The following is a 17,384-nucleotide window of genomic DNA, read 5'->3' as shown; positions in this document are numbered from 1 at the left end:
GTGGCAACCATCGGCGATGACCCATATAACAAAATTTTCCACCCTTTTTCAGACGAAATGATCTTGTATTTACAGCACAAGATGGGCACGCATATTTCCCTCCAGTGCTCCAACCATATAGGTAAGCTAATGCGGGAAAATCATTCAACGTCCATAATAGCGCAGCTCGAAGAGAAAATTTCTCCTGTGAAGAAGCATCATATGTTTCCACACCATCCCACAGTTGGAGGAGCTCATCAACAAGTGGCTCCAAATATATATCAATATCATTACCAGGTGAATCCGGTCCAGGAATGATCATTGATAAAATTAAAGATGTTTGCTTCATGCAAATCCAAGGTGGCAAGTTGTATGGAATAAGCATCACAGGCCAAGTACTGTGCTTTGAACTCATGTTCCTGAAAGGGTTAAACCCATCACTTGCAAGACCAAGGCGAACATTTCGGGCATCAGCACAAAATGTACGATTGCGAGTATCAAAATCCTTCCAAGCTTCACCATCAGCAGGATGTCTCAACATTCCATCCTTTGTACGTCCCTCCTCATGCCAGCGCATATCACCTGATGTTTGGTTAGTGGAAAATAGTCTCTGTAGTCTTGGTATTAATGGGAAATAGCGCAACACTTTAGCTGCCTTCTTCTTTCCTTTCGATTCAACCGGAGATCCATTCTTATCTATTTTCCAACGGGAAGTACCACATATATGACAAGACTCTTGGCTAGCTCTGTCACCTCGAAATAGCATGCAGTCTTTTGGACAAGCATGTATTTTTTTATAGTCAAGTCCTAAACCACGGATGATTTTTTTTGCTTCATAACAATTCTTTGGTAACTCTGCCTCCTGAGGAAGTGCATCAGATAACAAGCCAAGTAGTGCTGTAAAAGATTCTTGTGTCCATCCATGTATGCATTTCTGGTGATACAAACTGACTATGAATGACAACTTCGAAAATTTATCACATCCATGATATAGTTTTGTGTTTGCTTCCTTCAAGAAGGTTGCAAACATATTTTGTTCCCCCTCGGTATGATTATCTCCAAATGTATTGTTGTCATCCACTGCCATATTAGTTTCGGCAGATTCATTGTCAAAATGAATATCTTCATCATCAATGGAAGCAATAGATAGAGACTCAAAACTATCTTCCTTGGCAAATACAGCTTTTAGGAGTCCATCCATGTCATGCATTCTTCCTGGTCCATCTGCTACCACATTACTCCTATGAGCAGTAGAAGTAGGAATATTCCTAGAGTTACTTGACACAGGTACAAATACTAAGTCTGGTGCATCATACTTCTCGCCATGGTGAACCCATTTAGTATAACTTTGAAGAATTCCAAAACATCTTAAATGTGTTTTAACTCCATCATAATCCTGGGTTATTCTATTTCTGCAGTTCACACATGGACAAAGGACCTTGCCACCATCTGGAACATCACGAAATGCAACACAAAGGAAATGTTCGACATCGTCTTTATAAGAAGCAGTTGATCTGGGTTCACTCATCCAACCTCGATCCATTGGAAGTTAAATGGTATGCTGTAGAAATAATAAAAAAAACATTAACTTTCAAATCAACATTATTTTCTACAATTTACAAACACAACATTAATTCCCTCTCCTGGATTTCTGTCCCAACAAAACCCAAATGTATCTGTGTTTCTGCCGGCCTAATCACAACTCTTAGTTTAGACTACTCTCAAAAAGTAAAAATAGATCAACTCCAATATAGATTTGGGCTAACCGATCAGCACAATAAATCAAAGACAAGTAATATATACAAGCATATACACCTGGGAAAGATAAGTGCAAACTAACAAAAAAAATGCTTATGTTTGTGTACATGAAAGTACAAGCTTAGGACCTAACTCAATTTGACTCCACTACCTATCGAGGTTCAGTTCACGTTACCTATCCAATAACACTAGACCAAGTTCCTAGATCCACTTATGCACCAAATTAAAGAAAGCACCGTCAGAGATAAGGAAAACTAGCCAAATCCTCCAAGGTATGTTCCCAAGAAAATTGACTTCCGATATGGTGCCTTCTCAAACCAATTTCTTAGATATTCTTCAGATAATTAATTAATTGAAGAAAGACTCTAAAACTAACCCTAATAGGGATCAAATTATCATCTAATTAAAATAATGGAAAAGATGGCGTTCGCGAAAAATAAAATAATGGAAAATAGTTTGAGGCATTCACAAGTAATTCTTGCCTTGTCCTGTGGCCTGAGACTGGAAGAGTGGTAGGGGCTTTGGTGTCTCGCGGCGAGAGGGTCGAGCCAAAGTAGAGATGCGGGGGGCCGGAGACGCTGAATCGAGCCGGCGGCGATGGCCAGATGCGTAAGTGCAGAGGCTGCCAAGTATCAGAGATCGCGGGCGACAGAGAGAGACGCCGCCAATGGCCACGGACGCGTGTTGGCGCACGGCGGCGGCGGCGGCTGAGGGGCAGGGCCTCCGTCGCCGTCGCGGTATTTGCCCGCCACCAACAGGACCTACGCCTCTTAATCGGATCTGGATCGGAGATCCCTGCTCTAAAAGGAGGAAAAAAATCGACACACCTGCGATAATTGTTCGCTAATATATTGAGTAACTTAACTTTCGAACAAGTTCCTCTTCTAGATCACTTGGTTAGGCTGGTAATTAAGTGTGCGTTAGGTTGTGAGCTCGAGTCCTGATTTTTGCATTGTTATTTTTTCTCTTTTACCCCATCTATAAAATATCTTATAATTCCTCCTATTATACCACGTTGCTTTTATTTCTTAAAAAAATATATTATATTCTTCCATAGAAATAAGACATCCATAAGTCGTCTCAGTTTGTTCTAAATCGTCTCAACATATGAAAAAAATATATTATATTCTTCCATAGAAATAAGACATCCATAAGACGTCTCTGTTTGTTCTAAATCGTCTCAACATAAACTTCAACAGGATTTAATTTCAAAGCGTCTCAAACCACGTCTTAATTCTAATTGGGATTCTGAAAATAGAGACGAGTAATAAAACGGCTTAATCCAAACGTCTTATTAGAGATGGTTTGTTGTAGTGAAGGTTGTGATCTCTAATGCACTGCACATGGGAATATGTGGAGCCAACTTCATGATTTACTCCCTCTAGTCTATAATATTTGGCATTGGGAGGACTAACTTAATATCCAAACATCAAATAGTTTTTACTGGAGACTGTAGATTTTACAGAGACCTCTACCAAATAGATATAGAGTAAGAATAATGCAACTTGAGAGTGCAATAAGCATTTAAAGAGGGAAAGCACTAATATTACTGAGGTACAGAGCTATAGGTGAAGTAAAATATTTGCTCTTTTAATTGTGCCTCAATCCACTTGTTCACATGCATGACACAACCCCAGATAGAGGAAATTAGACAAGAAATAACAATATAAATGTATGATACCTTTTATAAGTAGTCAAAGTTGAACCATTCAAGGCTATTTATCAAATGGATGGCACTGCTGCAACAATGATCAAACAACCAAGCAAACAAAACCTGCCAAAAAGATAGCATTTAGGTTCTTATCAAGCTGCTCTATTCCATTCGATCCTTTCCAAAAGGATGATTTAAAGCAAAAAGACAGAAAACACCAAGTCACACCATGTCGTTGCTGCAAAGACAATTCTAAGAATTCCTTTTTCATTGAAGAGTAGACCTTGCCACTTACATTGCATATTTGCAAATAAAAAGAATATCCTCAATATATTTGAGTGATACAAATTTAACACGAAGTTTTTAATGCTACTGTATGGATAAAAAAGAAACATAACTTCTAGATCGGCTAATTGAAGTAGGTATTTACTATGAGCAAGTCAATCACCGTCCGCAATATATATAGCTTATAACCCATACACTTCAAAGCTTTGTTGCTAAATTTGTTTCCCCTAAAAAAATCGGAAACGGCAGTCACACCGAATTCATCTCTGTGAATTATTCAACATCCACATTTGTACTTTGTGTCCTTGTACACAAAAAAATTGCTTGTAGCCTCAAAATACATATGATAGCAACAATCTAATTTCTTTCAAGACACAATATTTCTATTTACCTCATTTCCATGCAGCATCACGAGTGTTTTTAGTTCAGCTCTACGGAATAGAAGTATGACCTTTATCAAGCACATAGTCCAGCAGCTGAAAAGGAAAGGTTAAAAAATTGTTAAATACAATGCTTTCAAGGAGACTGATGTAATGATAATGCAGAGTCTATGAGTATAGTTGCCTTGGTTACCTCATATGCAATAGGAAAGCAAACCCAAACAAGTACATCTATCTATTATATACTAAAAGTCCATTAAATTTCCTATAAACGCTCTCAAGCTGCCACGTGGCTCTCTTAAAACGCTCTCATATTGTCACATGTCACTCTAATATAACAGAGAAATCTGACCATCGATTTTCATTTAAATCGGTGGACCCATTATTTTACATCATTAGATCTATCTTAAAACCAAAACCTCCCACCGGCCCCACCACCTCAGCGCAGTACGCACCTACTGCTACGGCCCTCTGTTTCGTTCTCTTTTTTTTTCCCTTTGTTCCTTTGTTTGCTTTTCCCAATCATAATTAAAATTGAACTTATCTTTATAGAAAAGAATACCCCACAAATAGACATCAAACACGTTAAAATCCATTAAATATCGTATAAATGTTTCTAACCATTGTGTGGTACTCTTAAATTAGAGAAACATCCAACCATTGGTTTCCACTAAAATCGATGGACATATTATTTTACATCGTTATTAGATATGTATTACCTAAAAGTCCATGAAACTTTCTGCGAACACTCCTAAGTCGCCACGTGACATCCTAAAAACACTCTTAAACCGCCACATGCCACTCCAACAAATAACCGTTGATTTTCATTATATTTGATGAACCCATTATTTGCAACCATTAGATTTATCTTATAGAAAAAGTTAACCACCCAAACCTAACCCCAGCCAGCGTACGTACTTATATCTCATATACAACTACCTATTATATATGAAAATTAATAATATACCTCATATATTATAATTATAATAATTATTATTATTACACCGCTCTCTTCCTAGATTAACTCTTCCTTCTCATATTTTTATGCTTTATTAGTTAGAAAGAAAAATCTTCTATTATATACTAAAAGTTCATTAAACTTCATACAAACGCTCCTAAACCGCTATGTGGCGTTCTAATAAACCGGTGGACCCACTATTTGTTTAATAAATCGCTAGACCCACTATTTTCAACTATTATATTTATCTTTATAAAAAAATATCCCACAACCCACCCCTTCTCCCAGCGGCCCACCCTCTCCTCTCCTCAGTACGTATGTTATGTACGTATGTACGTACGTAGTGCAATGCCATGCTCTCTCCCCTCCTCCAATCCTTTTCTTCCTATTTCTAGACGAAAATTTTAACGTGAAAAAATATTATAATAAAACATCTAACCTTCGCTTTCCATTTAAATCGATCGGTGAACCAATTATTTTAACCATTATACCTCAAAATAATATTTTAACGATTATTTAAGCCGATGAACCCATTAATCTATATATAAAAGAAACATTTCCTTAAATTTTACCATAGACCATTGTGCTTTGCATGAAAACCAAATATGAACAAACATTAAAACTATTAGATTTAGGTATATAGATGGTTTAAACCGGTGAACCTATCAAATCTATATATAAGAAAAACACTTTCCTAACTATGAATATATGCCATTTTTCTTTGCATGACAACCGAATAAAAACAAAATATTAAAAAAGGAAATATATATTATGGAGTAAATTTCAAAAACCCACGTAGATATATCTATCTATTATATAAAAGTCTATTAAACATCCTAAAAAGCTCCTAATATGCCACATGAGATTCTTAGAAACGGTCCAAAGATGACACCTGATGCTCTAACTAATCCCTAGAAAATCTATGGAAAAAGGAGAACATCTAACCATTGGTTTTATTTAATCTAGTGAACCTAATATTTTTTACCATCAGATACCATTAGATTTATCTTTAATAAAAAACTTAAGATCAATCTAGCGGTACGAGTCCGCCCAACGCACGTACATGCTTCCATCCATACGCATGATAAGAGTCGGTGTGATTTTTTCCTTACTCGCCTCCCTTTTGTTCGAAGGTAATTAAGTTAAGGCTTAAGGGTATATAATATCTTCTATATTAGTAAGTTAATTTCATCGTACTTTCAAAGACTACATACACTTGCAAATATAGGCATAGATAATATATCTCATACATATTGATCTTGGTATGTTTTATAAAAAAATAAAGAATCTTCAATAGCTTTAAATTTACAATTATATATTCAATTTATTATCTGTGTGAACCATTGTATTTTTTTAATTAAGTCAATAGTTTAATATCTATACCAATTATATTTAATTGCTAATAAAATTATTATATTTTGGACCCACATCCATACTCAAAAATCCTAAAAGTTCTCATTAAAAATCAAAATATCCACCTTATTTTTTAATAAAATCAAAATAACCTATAAACCGCTAACCTTAACCTTAATTATAGCATCAATGGACCTATTGACTCACAACAAACTTAATTATATCTCTCAACGTGTATGTGGATGCTATTTACTTAATTCCAATGCCTTGATAAAAATATATGATATTCTTTTAAGGATAAATGAATGATCTTATGTTGTGTTCGGCGCTAAGGGTTGGGAAACCTTAATCCTTTGGAAGTTGGACATTAACTTATAGCCCAAAATACATATATCATGTTGCTCAAATCCAACTAATACACCAAGAAAAGAAGGACAGAGGGTGTCTACAGAGCTGTCCTTATGGATATTTTACTAATAAAAATTGATTTCAGATACTTATTTGTACTTATTAAATTATCTAATCACTAGAACAAAGGAACATACTGTCCATGGAGTGAACAAATTGGAGGGCTAGCCGGTGCATCCCGGTGTGCATGCATGGGTATAGAATTTTTTTCTTTAATGAAAAGAGGGGCATGAGGTAGTTACATATATATACATGCAGGGCACTTTTTTTTTCTTCTAAGTATGATGATGTGAGCATGCTACCGGAGGCACGAATTAACATGTCCACCATCCATGGTGAGCGAAGATGAATAATTTGCTTAGTTAGACTCTGCATAATATGTTAGATATTCTACATATCCAATGGTTAGAAATAATGGTCTAAAATCGAGGGTCATATATTTTGTTTAATAAATTAATTAACAATATTTCTATATAAATCAGTAGAGCCATTAATTATGTATGGTTTCTGTATGTAATGTCTTTTATAACTTAAGTTTTCTCTCTTTCACTATGAAACTCACAATTTCCTATGAGGAATAATCCATAGCAATGACCAATCGATGTTTGCCGTCAAATTATCATTAATTATATATGGTTGTATATGTAATGTAGTTTTCTGTCTTTCCCTGTGGAACCTCAAGAGTCATATGTCTTATGTACCATTTTTTATACCGTAAGTTACCAACCCTAATCTCTAATAGGTAATTTTATAAATAACAATTAAATTCGTCATGCAATTCTAACAAAGAAAATTCATGGAAAAAAACACAATTTTGAAACGTTGCATATATTATTTCGCTGGTATACCGCATTTATAAGTTCTCAAATTAATCCTACGTACGGTACATGCCCGCGCGGATGCGCGGGCTACCTTCCTAGTTCCATACAAAGGATATAGCTCGTCTATGGATTTCCTGCGGCCTCTCATAATCCCATCGTTGATTTGTTTGTTGATGCATGATAGATTGAAATTCGAATGTCCTCGAAATGGTAGTGTACTGATTATTATGAAAATACAGATAATACTATATCTCCCTATCCTACTACCTTCTTTCCATCTGATCCAAAATTTCGACCTTGGCAGCAGTAGCGGCGGCGGCGGCTTCCTTTGGCACTTTCTTAAAACCAGCCGACCACACTACATCAAGCAAAAAAGAACAAAATAGAAGCTAGAAATGTTGGCTCGACACTCCACAGCACAAGGGCACAGATAAGATACCGATACTTGGTTGGACTTTGATCGACATTGTCTATGTAGGAATACTGTAACCCATGAATTGAATTTTCGATGTCTCCGATTCCTATCTGTATTTCATAAGAAATGAGAATATGATGTCCATCGCTGCAGGCTGGGGTGATCTTTTCATGTGAGAAGAAACAAGGAACTATGGTGCTGGCATATATAAGGAGATTATTTTGTTTGGGTAGAATTGTTAAATTTGGTAGCACATTCATTGCAAGATAATTGAAGATGGCACTGGAACAGGTCTCTACACGGTAGTGCTACATTGAATATCACCCCATCAGCGAAACAAAAACAAACAGAGGGTTCCCGCAAAAAAAAAAAAAAAAAGAAGAAACAAACAAACAAACAAACAAACAAACAGAGTGGAGTTAGCATCTAAGAAGAAAACAGAGGCTAGAAATGTTGGCTTTGTTAGAAATGGGCAAGATCATAAACAAACATACACAAATAAGAGAGTGGGTAACAGGGCTTGCAAAGCTTGACAATGGCAACGAATGCCGGCTTTTTTGTATTTTTAACTCGGTGATAAACAACCGGATGAACATGTACTTTTATAGGCCCAGGGTGACGCACAAACAGAGCATGAACTCCATCCCCGACCTTTGCTCGCATGATCCTCACATCCCAGCTCACGCCAAGCATGAGCACATACTCAACGCACGACAAGGCCAGCGCTCCGCACACGACACAGCCAGAAATATCTCTATCCGGTTATTTGTAGTGAAAATCTGTCTCGAGGAGAGAACGAGGAAAGCAGGGAATAGCGGAACAAAGAAAGAACTCTTAGGGGAGGAAAGCTTGCCTTTCCGATTTATTCGCAGGTAAATTCGGAGTTACACGAAGTGGAAGGACCAAGGGCGAAGCGAAAGAGGGCATTTGCGTTCCGGGGAGGGCGTCGCGTAGGCATAGTTCCAATGGTAAGCTGATTCCAGGTACGCCCGTTCCTCTACATCGTTTGACTATCAAAGTCAGGTCAAATGTAGGTGAGTGTTGCGACTCAGTAGCCGTGTCTTGGTAGCAACCACCAAACCAATAGAACAAAGGTTAGCTCTGCAGCTAGTCCACAAGCAAGGGTTGTAGGTCCATTACCGTCCGGCTCCCGACCGAAACTAACGGAGTCATCCCAACTCTCGGATCGGAGATGCTAATGGGACAGGAATCGAAGTCCATATTTTTCTAAATTCTTAAATGAGAGAGTGAATACCATACCTAATTCAGATTTGGCTCGCTTAGAACTTGATAGTCTTCTAATGGCTAAATTGGATGAAGATAATCAAGCCAAGCTCATTTACTTTGAATTGAGGAAGGAAGGGGTAGGGGAATACTAAATTTCTTAAGATGGTTTTGTAGGTTTCTCATAGCAAATAGAGACACCGAGGCCCTCTCCACAACCTAGTAGTTGATGGGTATGGGGAGGGGAGAGAAGAGTGGGTATGAGGGCTTCGCTCGCTTGTTTGTTTTCCTAAGAGTCACCCATACTACAACGCACACAGAAGATATGGCTTCAATCAACTATTTATTTTCTTGCTTGATTTCCTGTGCATACTCCTTTTTTTAAACATACTTGATCCAAAGACTTGATCAGGCAGTATCAAATGATAGGTGGCACGCATAAACTTATCTTGTCAGTTATCCCTTGCTAGCTTGTATTTGTGAAGGATATGTTAATCTGGGTCAAAGATACTTGTTCTCGATGAGTGAAGATTCAGGTATTACGCCTCGAATGGAGCATTACGAGTGCATGATTGAGTTGTTTAGTAAGCATGGTTGATTTTTAATCATTTTTTTCCACCTTAAGGGCCCCAGAAACTTCTAGTTATTCTCCAGTAGGAAAGGTTCTAGTGACATTGCTGCTATTGCTGGAAGTCCAGTTTCATTTTGGCTGGGAGTTCTCTGTCAGCTAGTGGGAGTCCCGCTATTCTCATTGTAGGCGTAGTTGCTTCTTTCATCCAGCCCAGCACGCCATATAATCCCTTTTCCATGCCCGTGCTTTGACCTACGCCTAAGTTAATGTCGATCCAAAGGAAGCCATTTAGATCTGAGTTAAGGAAGGAAGTTAATTTAAGCAAGAGAGTGATAGGATAGATATAAAGCTTAGACCAATAGGCATCTTAGGAAAGCTGGTTTTTAGGGAAAAAAGTATATTAGTATACTACCTCTTGGAGTTTCAGTTGCTATCCATTCTGTTTGAGTGCCATATAGCTTTTCCTATTCAGTTCTAGAACTAGTGGTTACAGCGAATGAGCAATCTTGTGTATATCCAAGGTAAAGGGCAAGAGACTCTGTCAATTCATCCAATGAGTAAGCAGGATAGTTAAGTTAGAAATCCTTTAAGTCCCTCTTGAATTTAAGTAAACTCCGGCCCTCAAAAGTAAACAAGTTTTCAAGGGTAGGGGTAGCGTTTACTAGCCAGCAAGTAAGATAACAAAGCTCTTTTTTTCAATAAGAAAAAGTAGTAGTCTTCCACGGGTCTCAATGGAGGAGAACTTTCCTGTTCATCCTACTGCATAGGCAAGATCTCATCCTTCGGCGAATCTAGGGGCTCAGAAGAGTGCTCCCTACGACGGGAAATTGGGGTCCAAAGACTATCTCTTCGACGACGTGGACACGGGGAGGCGATCCGACAAGAGAGATGCAGAAGAATATGCCCTCCTCAACGGGTCAAGCCCTCGCTCAGAACTAAATCATCCTGCGGCACTCACTGCATGAGCTCATAGGGCAAGATGAAGAGAAGGAGAAAGGCTAAAGAGATCGTCAACTTCACCTTGGCATGCTTCCATCAGCGCTGAAAAGACAGCATTGAACGAGAAGAGAACTAAGGCAAGGCTGGTGATGTGCCACTGTACGGGGAGCTCTGAGAAAGTAGAAGTGCTTTCCTTCACGCTGAGCGTGAACTCTCGATTTCGCTATACGAGGAAGATTGCTTATGACATCAATCAGCTAAGTCCGTCTGTCGAAGAATTTCTCATTGCATTCGATGTTTAGAGTAATAGTATAGAGTGTTTGGTCTCGCTTTTAAGTTGTATCGGCTGGCAATATGCCATAGCGGCTGGTTCAGAATATCCCCCTCGCGAACCTCCACCCGCGGACCAAGACTCCAACCGAAGCACAGACCTGAGAATTGGTAGTCGGAGAATCAGTAGCTTGTAAATAGATTTTCTGTTATGCGATGCTCGTAATTCTCAATAGGGCCCCCTTTCTGTTAAGTGAAGTGAGGCGGGGTCGCCGAACGAACGACGTTAGTTTACTTGCACGCGATCTCCTTCCAGAGCCAAGACATTAACAGTCTAGAATCTTTTTTCATTTTTTACGTTCTGTTAGGTTCTTATCTTAGATTCCGTCATGACGGAGCCTAGACCTTTTCTTCTTTTACTTCACACAATAGAAAATTGAATTAATATATATTAAATATATTATTTTATAAGGGCAAATATATATAATATATAATAATATTAAATATATTATTTTTTATGGGCAATAGTTAGGAGAGGTGCGCCTAGCTTTTTGTCTCTTTGATAGCTGGAAGTTCTCCAAAAGTATGAAAGGCTGGAGGGCTTTGTACCAACCATTCTAGTGTGGTTGGATTCTGTTCAACAGCCCAAGGACTTTCCGCACATCTTTTGTTCTTTCCACTGCTTGAAGTGATTGCGACAACTACGAAGAAACGACGAATCCCAACTACGGATATATAAGAACCGAAACTGCTCAGAGCATTCCATCCGGCGTAAGCATCTGGATAATCTGGAATGCGACGTGGCATGCCCGAAAGCCCTAAGAAATGCATGGGAAAGAAGGTCAGATTAACCCCGAAAAAAGTAATCCAAAAATGGATTTGGCCTAAAGTTTCAGGATATGTCCGACCAAAGATTTTACCCACCCAATAGTAAAATCCAGCAAATAAAGCAAAAACGGCTCCCATAGAAAGTACATAATGGAAATGTGCAACCACATAATAAGTATCATGTAGAGCAATGTCTAGCCCAGAGTTTGCTAGAACAATTCCAGTGAGCCCTCCTATGGTGAACAAAAAGATGAACCCTACAGCAAATAACATGGGTGTTTTGTATTGTATCGAACCTCCCCACATGGTAGCAATCCAACTAAAGATTTTTATTCTAGTGGGCACAGCTATGATCATGGTAGCTGCGGTGAAGTAGGCACGCGTATCAACGTCTAAGCCCACAGTAAACATATGATGAGCCCAAACTAGAAATCCAAGAACACCTATACTTATCATGGCATAAACCATGCCTAGATACCCGAAGACCGGTTTTCTTGAAAAGGTCGATACGATATGACTAATAATACCGAATCCAGGCAGAATGAGAATATACACCTCTGGATGACCGAAGAACCAAAAGAGATGCTGGTATAATATTGGGTCTCCCCCTCCTGCAGGATCAAAAAAGGTTGTATTAAAGTTTCGATCAGTTAATAACATTGTAATTGCCCCTGCCAGTACCGGAAGTGATAATAAAAGTAGGAATGCTGTCACTAGAACGGACCACACAAAAAGTGGTAATCTATGCATAGTCATTCCAGGTCCACGCATGTTGAAGATAGTTGTTATAAAATTGATAGAACCTAAAATTGATGAAACACCTGATAGATGAAGACTAAAAATTGCTAAATCAACTGCTCCTCCAGAATGGCTGGTAATACCACTTAAGGGCGGATAGACCGTCCACCCAGTGCCACTGCCCACTTCTACTAAGGCTGAGCTTAATAGGAGCAAGAGACTTGGTGGCAACAACCAGAATGATATATTATTTAATCGTGGAAATGCCATGTCAGGTGCACCTATCAGAATCGGAACAAACCAATTACCAAATCCACCTATCATCGCCGGCATAACCATAAAAAAGATCATTAAAAAAGCGTGAGCCGTTATTAAAACATTATAAAGTTGATGATTCCCACCAAGAATTTGATCGCCGGGTCGGGCTAATTCCATACGAATCAGTACGGAGAAGCATGTGCCCATCACTCCTGCAATGGCACCGAAGATGAAATATAGAGTACCGATATCCTTGTGGTTAGTGGAGAAGAGCCATCGGACCAGATTTGCCATTTGATTTTCGTTTTGAAAACTTTCAAGCCTTATCAGAGAGGGGCTCGGGGCTGGAAGAGAAGAACCTTGATACTAAACCAAGTTTCGATAACTTCTTCAGCTTTCATTTCCTCCGTCTTCAAAATCGCAGAGTTAATTCAAAAGTCCTGTTAGGTCACATATGCTTGCTTTTGAAAAAAAAAGTGGTATACGGCATATTATTCCCCCCCCCCTCTTTGGATCTTCTAATTGGAAGATCAGTAGAGTGTGTTGGAATTCGGTTCTTTCGAGCCTTGCTTGGGCTCGTTCTATCTTTGAATATAGCGAATTCCGTTCCACCTCAATCCACGTTCTTTTCGCGCTTTGCGCTTCCAGGAAATCACGGTTGTGGGAAACCACATCACGGAAGAAAAATGATCCTTCCTCATGATCCCGCAGATCCTGATAAGCTGCCTGGAGAATAGAGAAATCATCCGTTGCTCGGATAGAGTCAAGATAGGAACGAAGCGCCCCCTCCAAAAGGTAGGGTTCTACCGGAAGTACGACTCCGTTCCTCGCGTATAGAGCTAGAAATTCTTGAATTAGATCCATCCTAACATTGGATGTCCTTTCTTCCATTAGGAAGAGCCTCAGCCGCCCAGGTATGTCCTCCAGAGGGGTGTTGTGATTCAGCTCCTGCTGAATGAACGCAACCCACTCCGGATCCTGCTCGTAAAGGCTCAGATAGAAGTTTAGCCCTTCTAAATGAGCTAGAGCCTGTGGGTCTTGAACTTCTGGGGGAAGAGTGATAAGAAAGGAGCAACAAGTTAGAAGGGAAAACATCTGTACTATGGGGAGGACTATCCGATAAAAGACTAGAAAAACTAAAATGGAAATCTTCAAAAAGAAGATCAAATATGGAATACATAACATATAAAAATAAATAGTCGACGAAATTTCGCTACTTATCCTTTTTTTTCGCTCCTGTAGTGATTTAAGCACTACTTTAAAGATAACCCCCCCAGCCGAACGACTACTAAATGCTCGGCAAAGCGCTCTCCCCTTTATGCTTTGTCTCATTCTATCTCTCGTCATCACTCGATGAAACCTCTACTTCAATGAAAGCTCCTCCTACTACTCCCCCTTATCCTTCTCACTCGTCGTTTCGTTGGTCTTTTATATACCCATTGATTGTCCTCGGAACAACTATTGCACGCAGCAGGGAGTTCACTGGTCAAACTATGTCAATTGAAAAGGGGGGATCCGGTGGTCTGGTCTCTGTGCTTCGCTTTACCTCTACCCATTTCCGCACCAATAGGAATCTTGCGATTCGAACCCTCCACTCAATCTCTCTCGCCTCTATCCATCTCTTTTGTTCTATCATCCATCAGCTCTTGTCCTACAATTCTCTTTCACTTGCATTTTCTTTCGTTCTGAGGTGGAATCGAACCACTGAAGGATTTCAAGGGCAATGCCCCTTGCTCTTCCCACTGAAACAAGCAAAAAAGGATTTGCAGTCCTTTGCTCTAACCAGCTGAGCTACCAGAACCACTTGCCTAAAGTCTCTTTTCTTCATCTATGAGCATCCCAGTGGAGGAGTTTGCTCAAGAACCGAGAGCCGGCCAGGGACTGGACGGCCCTCGTTCGGGAAGGTCTTCTTCGCTATAGACGCCACCAAGAACAAGAAAGGGGCGCTCCGCTCCTAGTCACTAAGTAGTGCTATTCTGTCCGACGGCGGACTCCATCAATCTGAGGTTCTTTCTCTCACGTAATTTCGCCCGCCCGTTCTACTTCCGTGCCGGAGGAAATGGGATTCGAACCCATGATACAATCTTCTTGTATGTCGATTTAGCAAACCAATGCCTTAAGCCACTCAGCCATACCTCCAAGTTGTTGATCGGAATTGGATGTGCCGGGTTGGTTGCCCGAAGATCCACTGCGTAAGCCGTAGCGCGCGTACTCTTCTTTACTGAGCGAGAAAGACTCTATCCAGATCTATGGATCTCCCCTGCGTCCAAGCGAGACCCCATCCACATAACCCCTTATTTTCTCTCCAATGGTAGATTCGAACCCCAAATCATAGAAACTACACTATATATGAGTTTCTGTCCCGCGTTTCAATGGGACTCCCTGGCAGTACGGTGCTGAATTCTCTGGCTTTTCTAGCACGCACGGCCTTTTTCATATAGCACCAGGATGATTAAGACTTTTCATAATAGCGGGTGAAGCTAATACTTTTCATAAGTAAGAACGAGTGAAGCTAATACTTTCTTTGCTGTGCTATCTCAAGAGTTTAGCTTTGAGAGTTGGAAAGGAAATAGGGCGGTGGGTAAGGCCTATTTCAGAATTTTGTTGGTGGGTGGTACTATACGGGTGACTGAGGTCCATCAAAACTGTAGGTGCATTCGTCTAAAGGGCAGACCCTTGAATTCACTCTGCCTGCTTTCGGCAACTGCATTCAACTTTACCTGTCTGTGGGGCTTTGACTATGGTGGCTCCTCCTTTGACTCTAACCTCTGCCTACCTATAGTTTCACTCCAGTCGCTTCTTCCTTTTTACTTATTTGAAAGTGGGCGGCGAAAGGAGTAAGTATCCTATTTTTGGAATGGAATTTCAGTAAAGTCTTTTTTTCTGCTTTATCCTTCTCTCAATCAAAGAAAGGGAATGCAGATGTTCTATCGCCCTCTCTTCGTATGCCACCAGCCTTCCTATCAAAAAAAGATTCATTCCTTGAACATAGGCCTCTCTCTTGCGGCTAGCGAGATTGGCTCACGCGAAAAAGGCTACTAATCCTACAACGGTAACACTAATTACGGACGAAAAAATATTTCTTTGATCTAACATATATATAGCGGGGATTTCCACTCTTATGCGTATGGTTTTGAGAGGAAGGACCTATTGATTGAAGCACTTCTTTCAACACGTAGGAGAACATACCTACCTTTACGTGCGCTTTGATAAGTAGGTCGACAAAGTATTTAAATAAGACATCCACTGGTAAGGACAAACGAAAGGAGAGTGAAGTTGAGGCAAAAGCTCTTTATCTCAGCTTGAGAATGCTACTCTATTCCTGGAATTAGCCATCCCCTCCATCTGAACCCGAAACACACGCTCACAGCTAGCCTGCGCTAAACTCGGACGAACCTCCATGTGACGAACACACACATGACACACATGGACCGACCTGAACACATACGGTCAGGTTTCTAACAAGCTTGACACTCTACACACTAGTACAGAAAAAGGTTATCGGTCCTAGATGGGAACCGGTCATAGGTTTTCCAACTGACACCTACCCAGTAGGAGGCATCTTTCAAAGGAGTCGGTTTAGGAACCGGCACCTTTAAGGTTTCAGGAAAAAAAAGCAGGCTTGATGCATCGCCTTAAAACTTCAATGGAAATTTAATGGACTTGTGTATTCCGAGAAAAAAAAATGTGTCCATTCCGTGGAGACAAATCTCTCTAATTGCGTCGTCAATAGAAAGTCGAAACTGGCGAGCAATGTTATGTGGATGGTTCATGGCACCATATTGATGCATCGCAATACATAGTACACGCCTCTCCATCATGGCTGTCCATGGCTGTCCAGCGTGTGCTATTTTGGTGTGTTTAGCTTCCAGCAATTCTGCTCTCAAGGCCTCAACTGAGATTTAATGAAAATGCGTACTATAAGCTTGTTAGAGCTTGATAGTCAACCTATTGCACTACAAGCATTGGCACAATCACTAGGTCTACAGACGAAAGGAGATAAATAGTGTGTAATACCAAAGGATTCCCAATGCCTCCTAGCCCAATGTGTTGCCTCCAAAATATGTTTCCTCCATGTCCCTGTGACCATGTGTTACTACTCTTGCTTTTTTTTTAAGCTATTATATAAAAGCATCCATAGTGCATAGTTCATGTGGGGTACTAGAGGTGGGGCACACATCCCTCATAGCAACTAGAGAAACTAGTTCCAATGTATAAAACACCCCTTAGAATCATCATTGGACCCACACACATTAAAATCGAGAGAAGTGAGAGGTGTAGCTTAACACAATGTATTTGACATGTGGACCCAAAAACACCCTCTCTCCATTGGAAGCTGGATCCAGGCACCAGTACTGGTATTTGGTCTTAGGATGAGAGCTGCTAAAAAATCAGCCACAATGTATAGGGTCAGCATTATAGTCCCCTAGTACCCTATCAAAAACCAACATTGCAGATGCTCTAAATATGCCCATGGGCATTTCTGTATTGGGTCTTGAAAGTCAATATGAGACCTTTATTTACTTTGGGCCTTTGCATTAACTAGAG

The 17,384-nt window shown here is 39.9% G+C and overlaps 1 protein-coding gene and 1 pseudogene across 1 annotated transcript; both read right to left on the bottom strand.

Annotated features, from left to right (window-relative positions):
* Nucleotides 1-9,071: 9,071 nt before the first annotated feature.
* Nucleotides 9,072-13,259, bottom strand: LOC127753247 (cytochrome c oxidase subunit 1). Its single transcript, XM_052278723.1, has one exon. The coding sequence runs from the start codon at nucleotides 13,128-13,130 to the stop codon at nucleotides 11,556-11,558; it is 1,575 nt and encodes a 524-aa protein (XP_052134683.1). The 5' UTR covers nucleotides 13,131-13,259; the 3' UTR covers nucleotides 9,072-11,555.
* On the bottom strand, nucleotides 13,258-15,699 carry LOC127753248 (uncharacterized; annotated as a pseudogene).
* Nucleotides 15,700-17,384: the final 1,685 nt, after the last annotated feature.

The sequence above is a fragment of the Oryza glaberrima genome, chromosome 10 (assembly GCF_000147395.1).
Source record: "Oryza glaberrima chromosome 10, OglaRS2, whole genome shotgun sequence".
NCBI lineage: Eukaryota > Viridiplantae > Streptophyta > Magnoliopsida > Poales > Poaceae > Oryza > Oryza glaberrima.
Note: the sequence above shows the minus strand (reverse complement) of the source record. Positions and strands in the feature narration are given on the sequence as shown.

What these genes read in the sequence shown, in the direction of transcription:
- LOC127753247 (XM_052278723.1), bottom strand. Translation starts at nt 13,130, where the DNA reads ATGGCAAATCTGGTCCGATGGCTCTTCTCCACTAACCACAAGGATATC.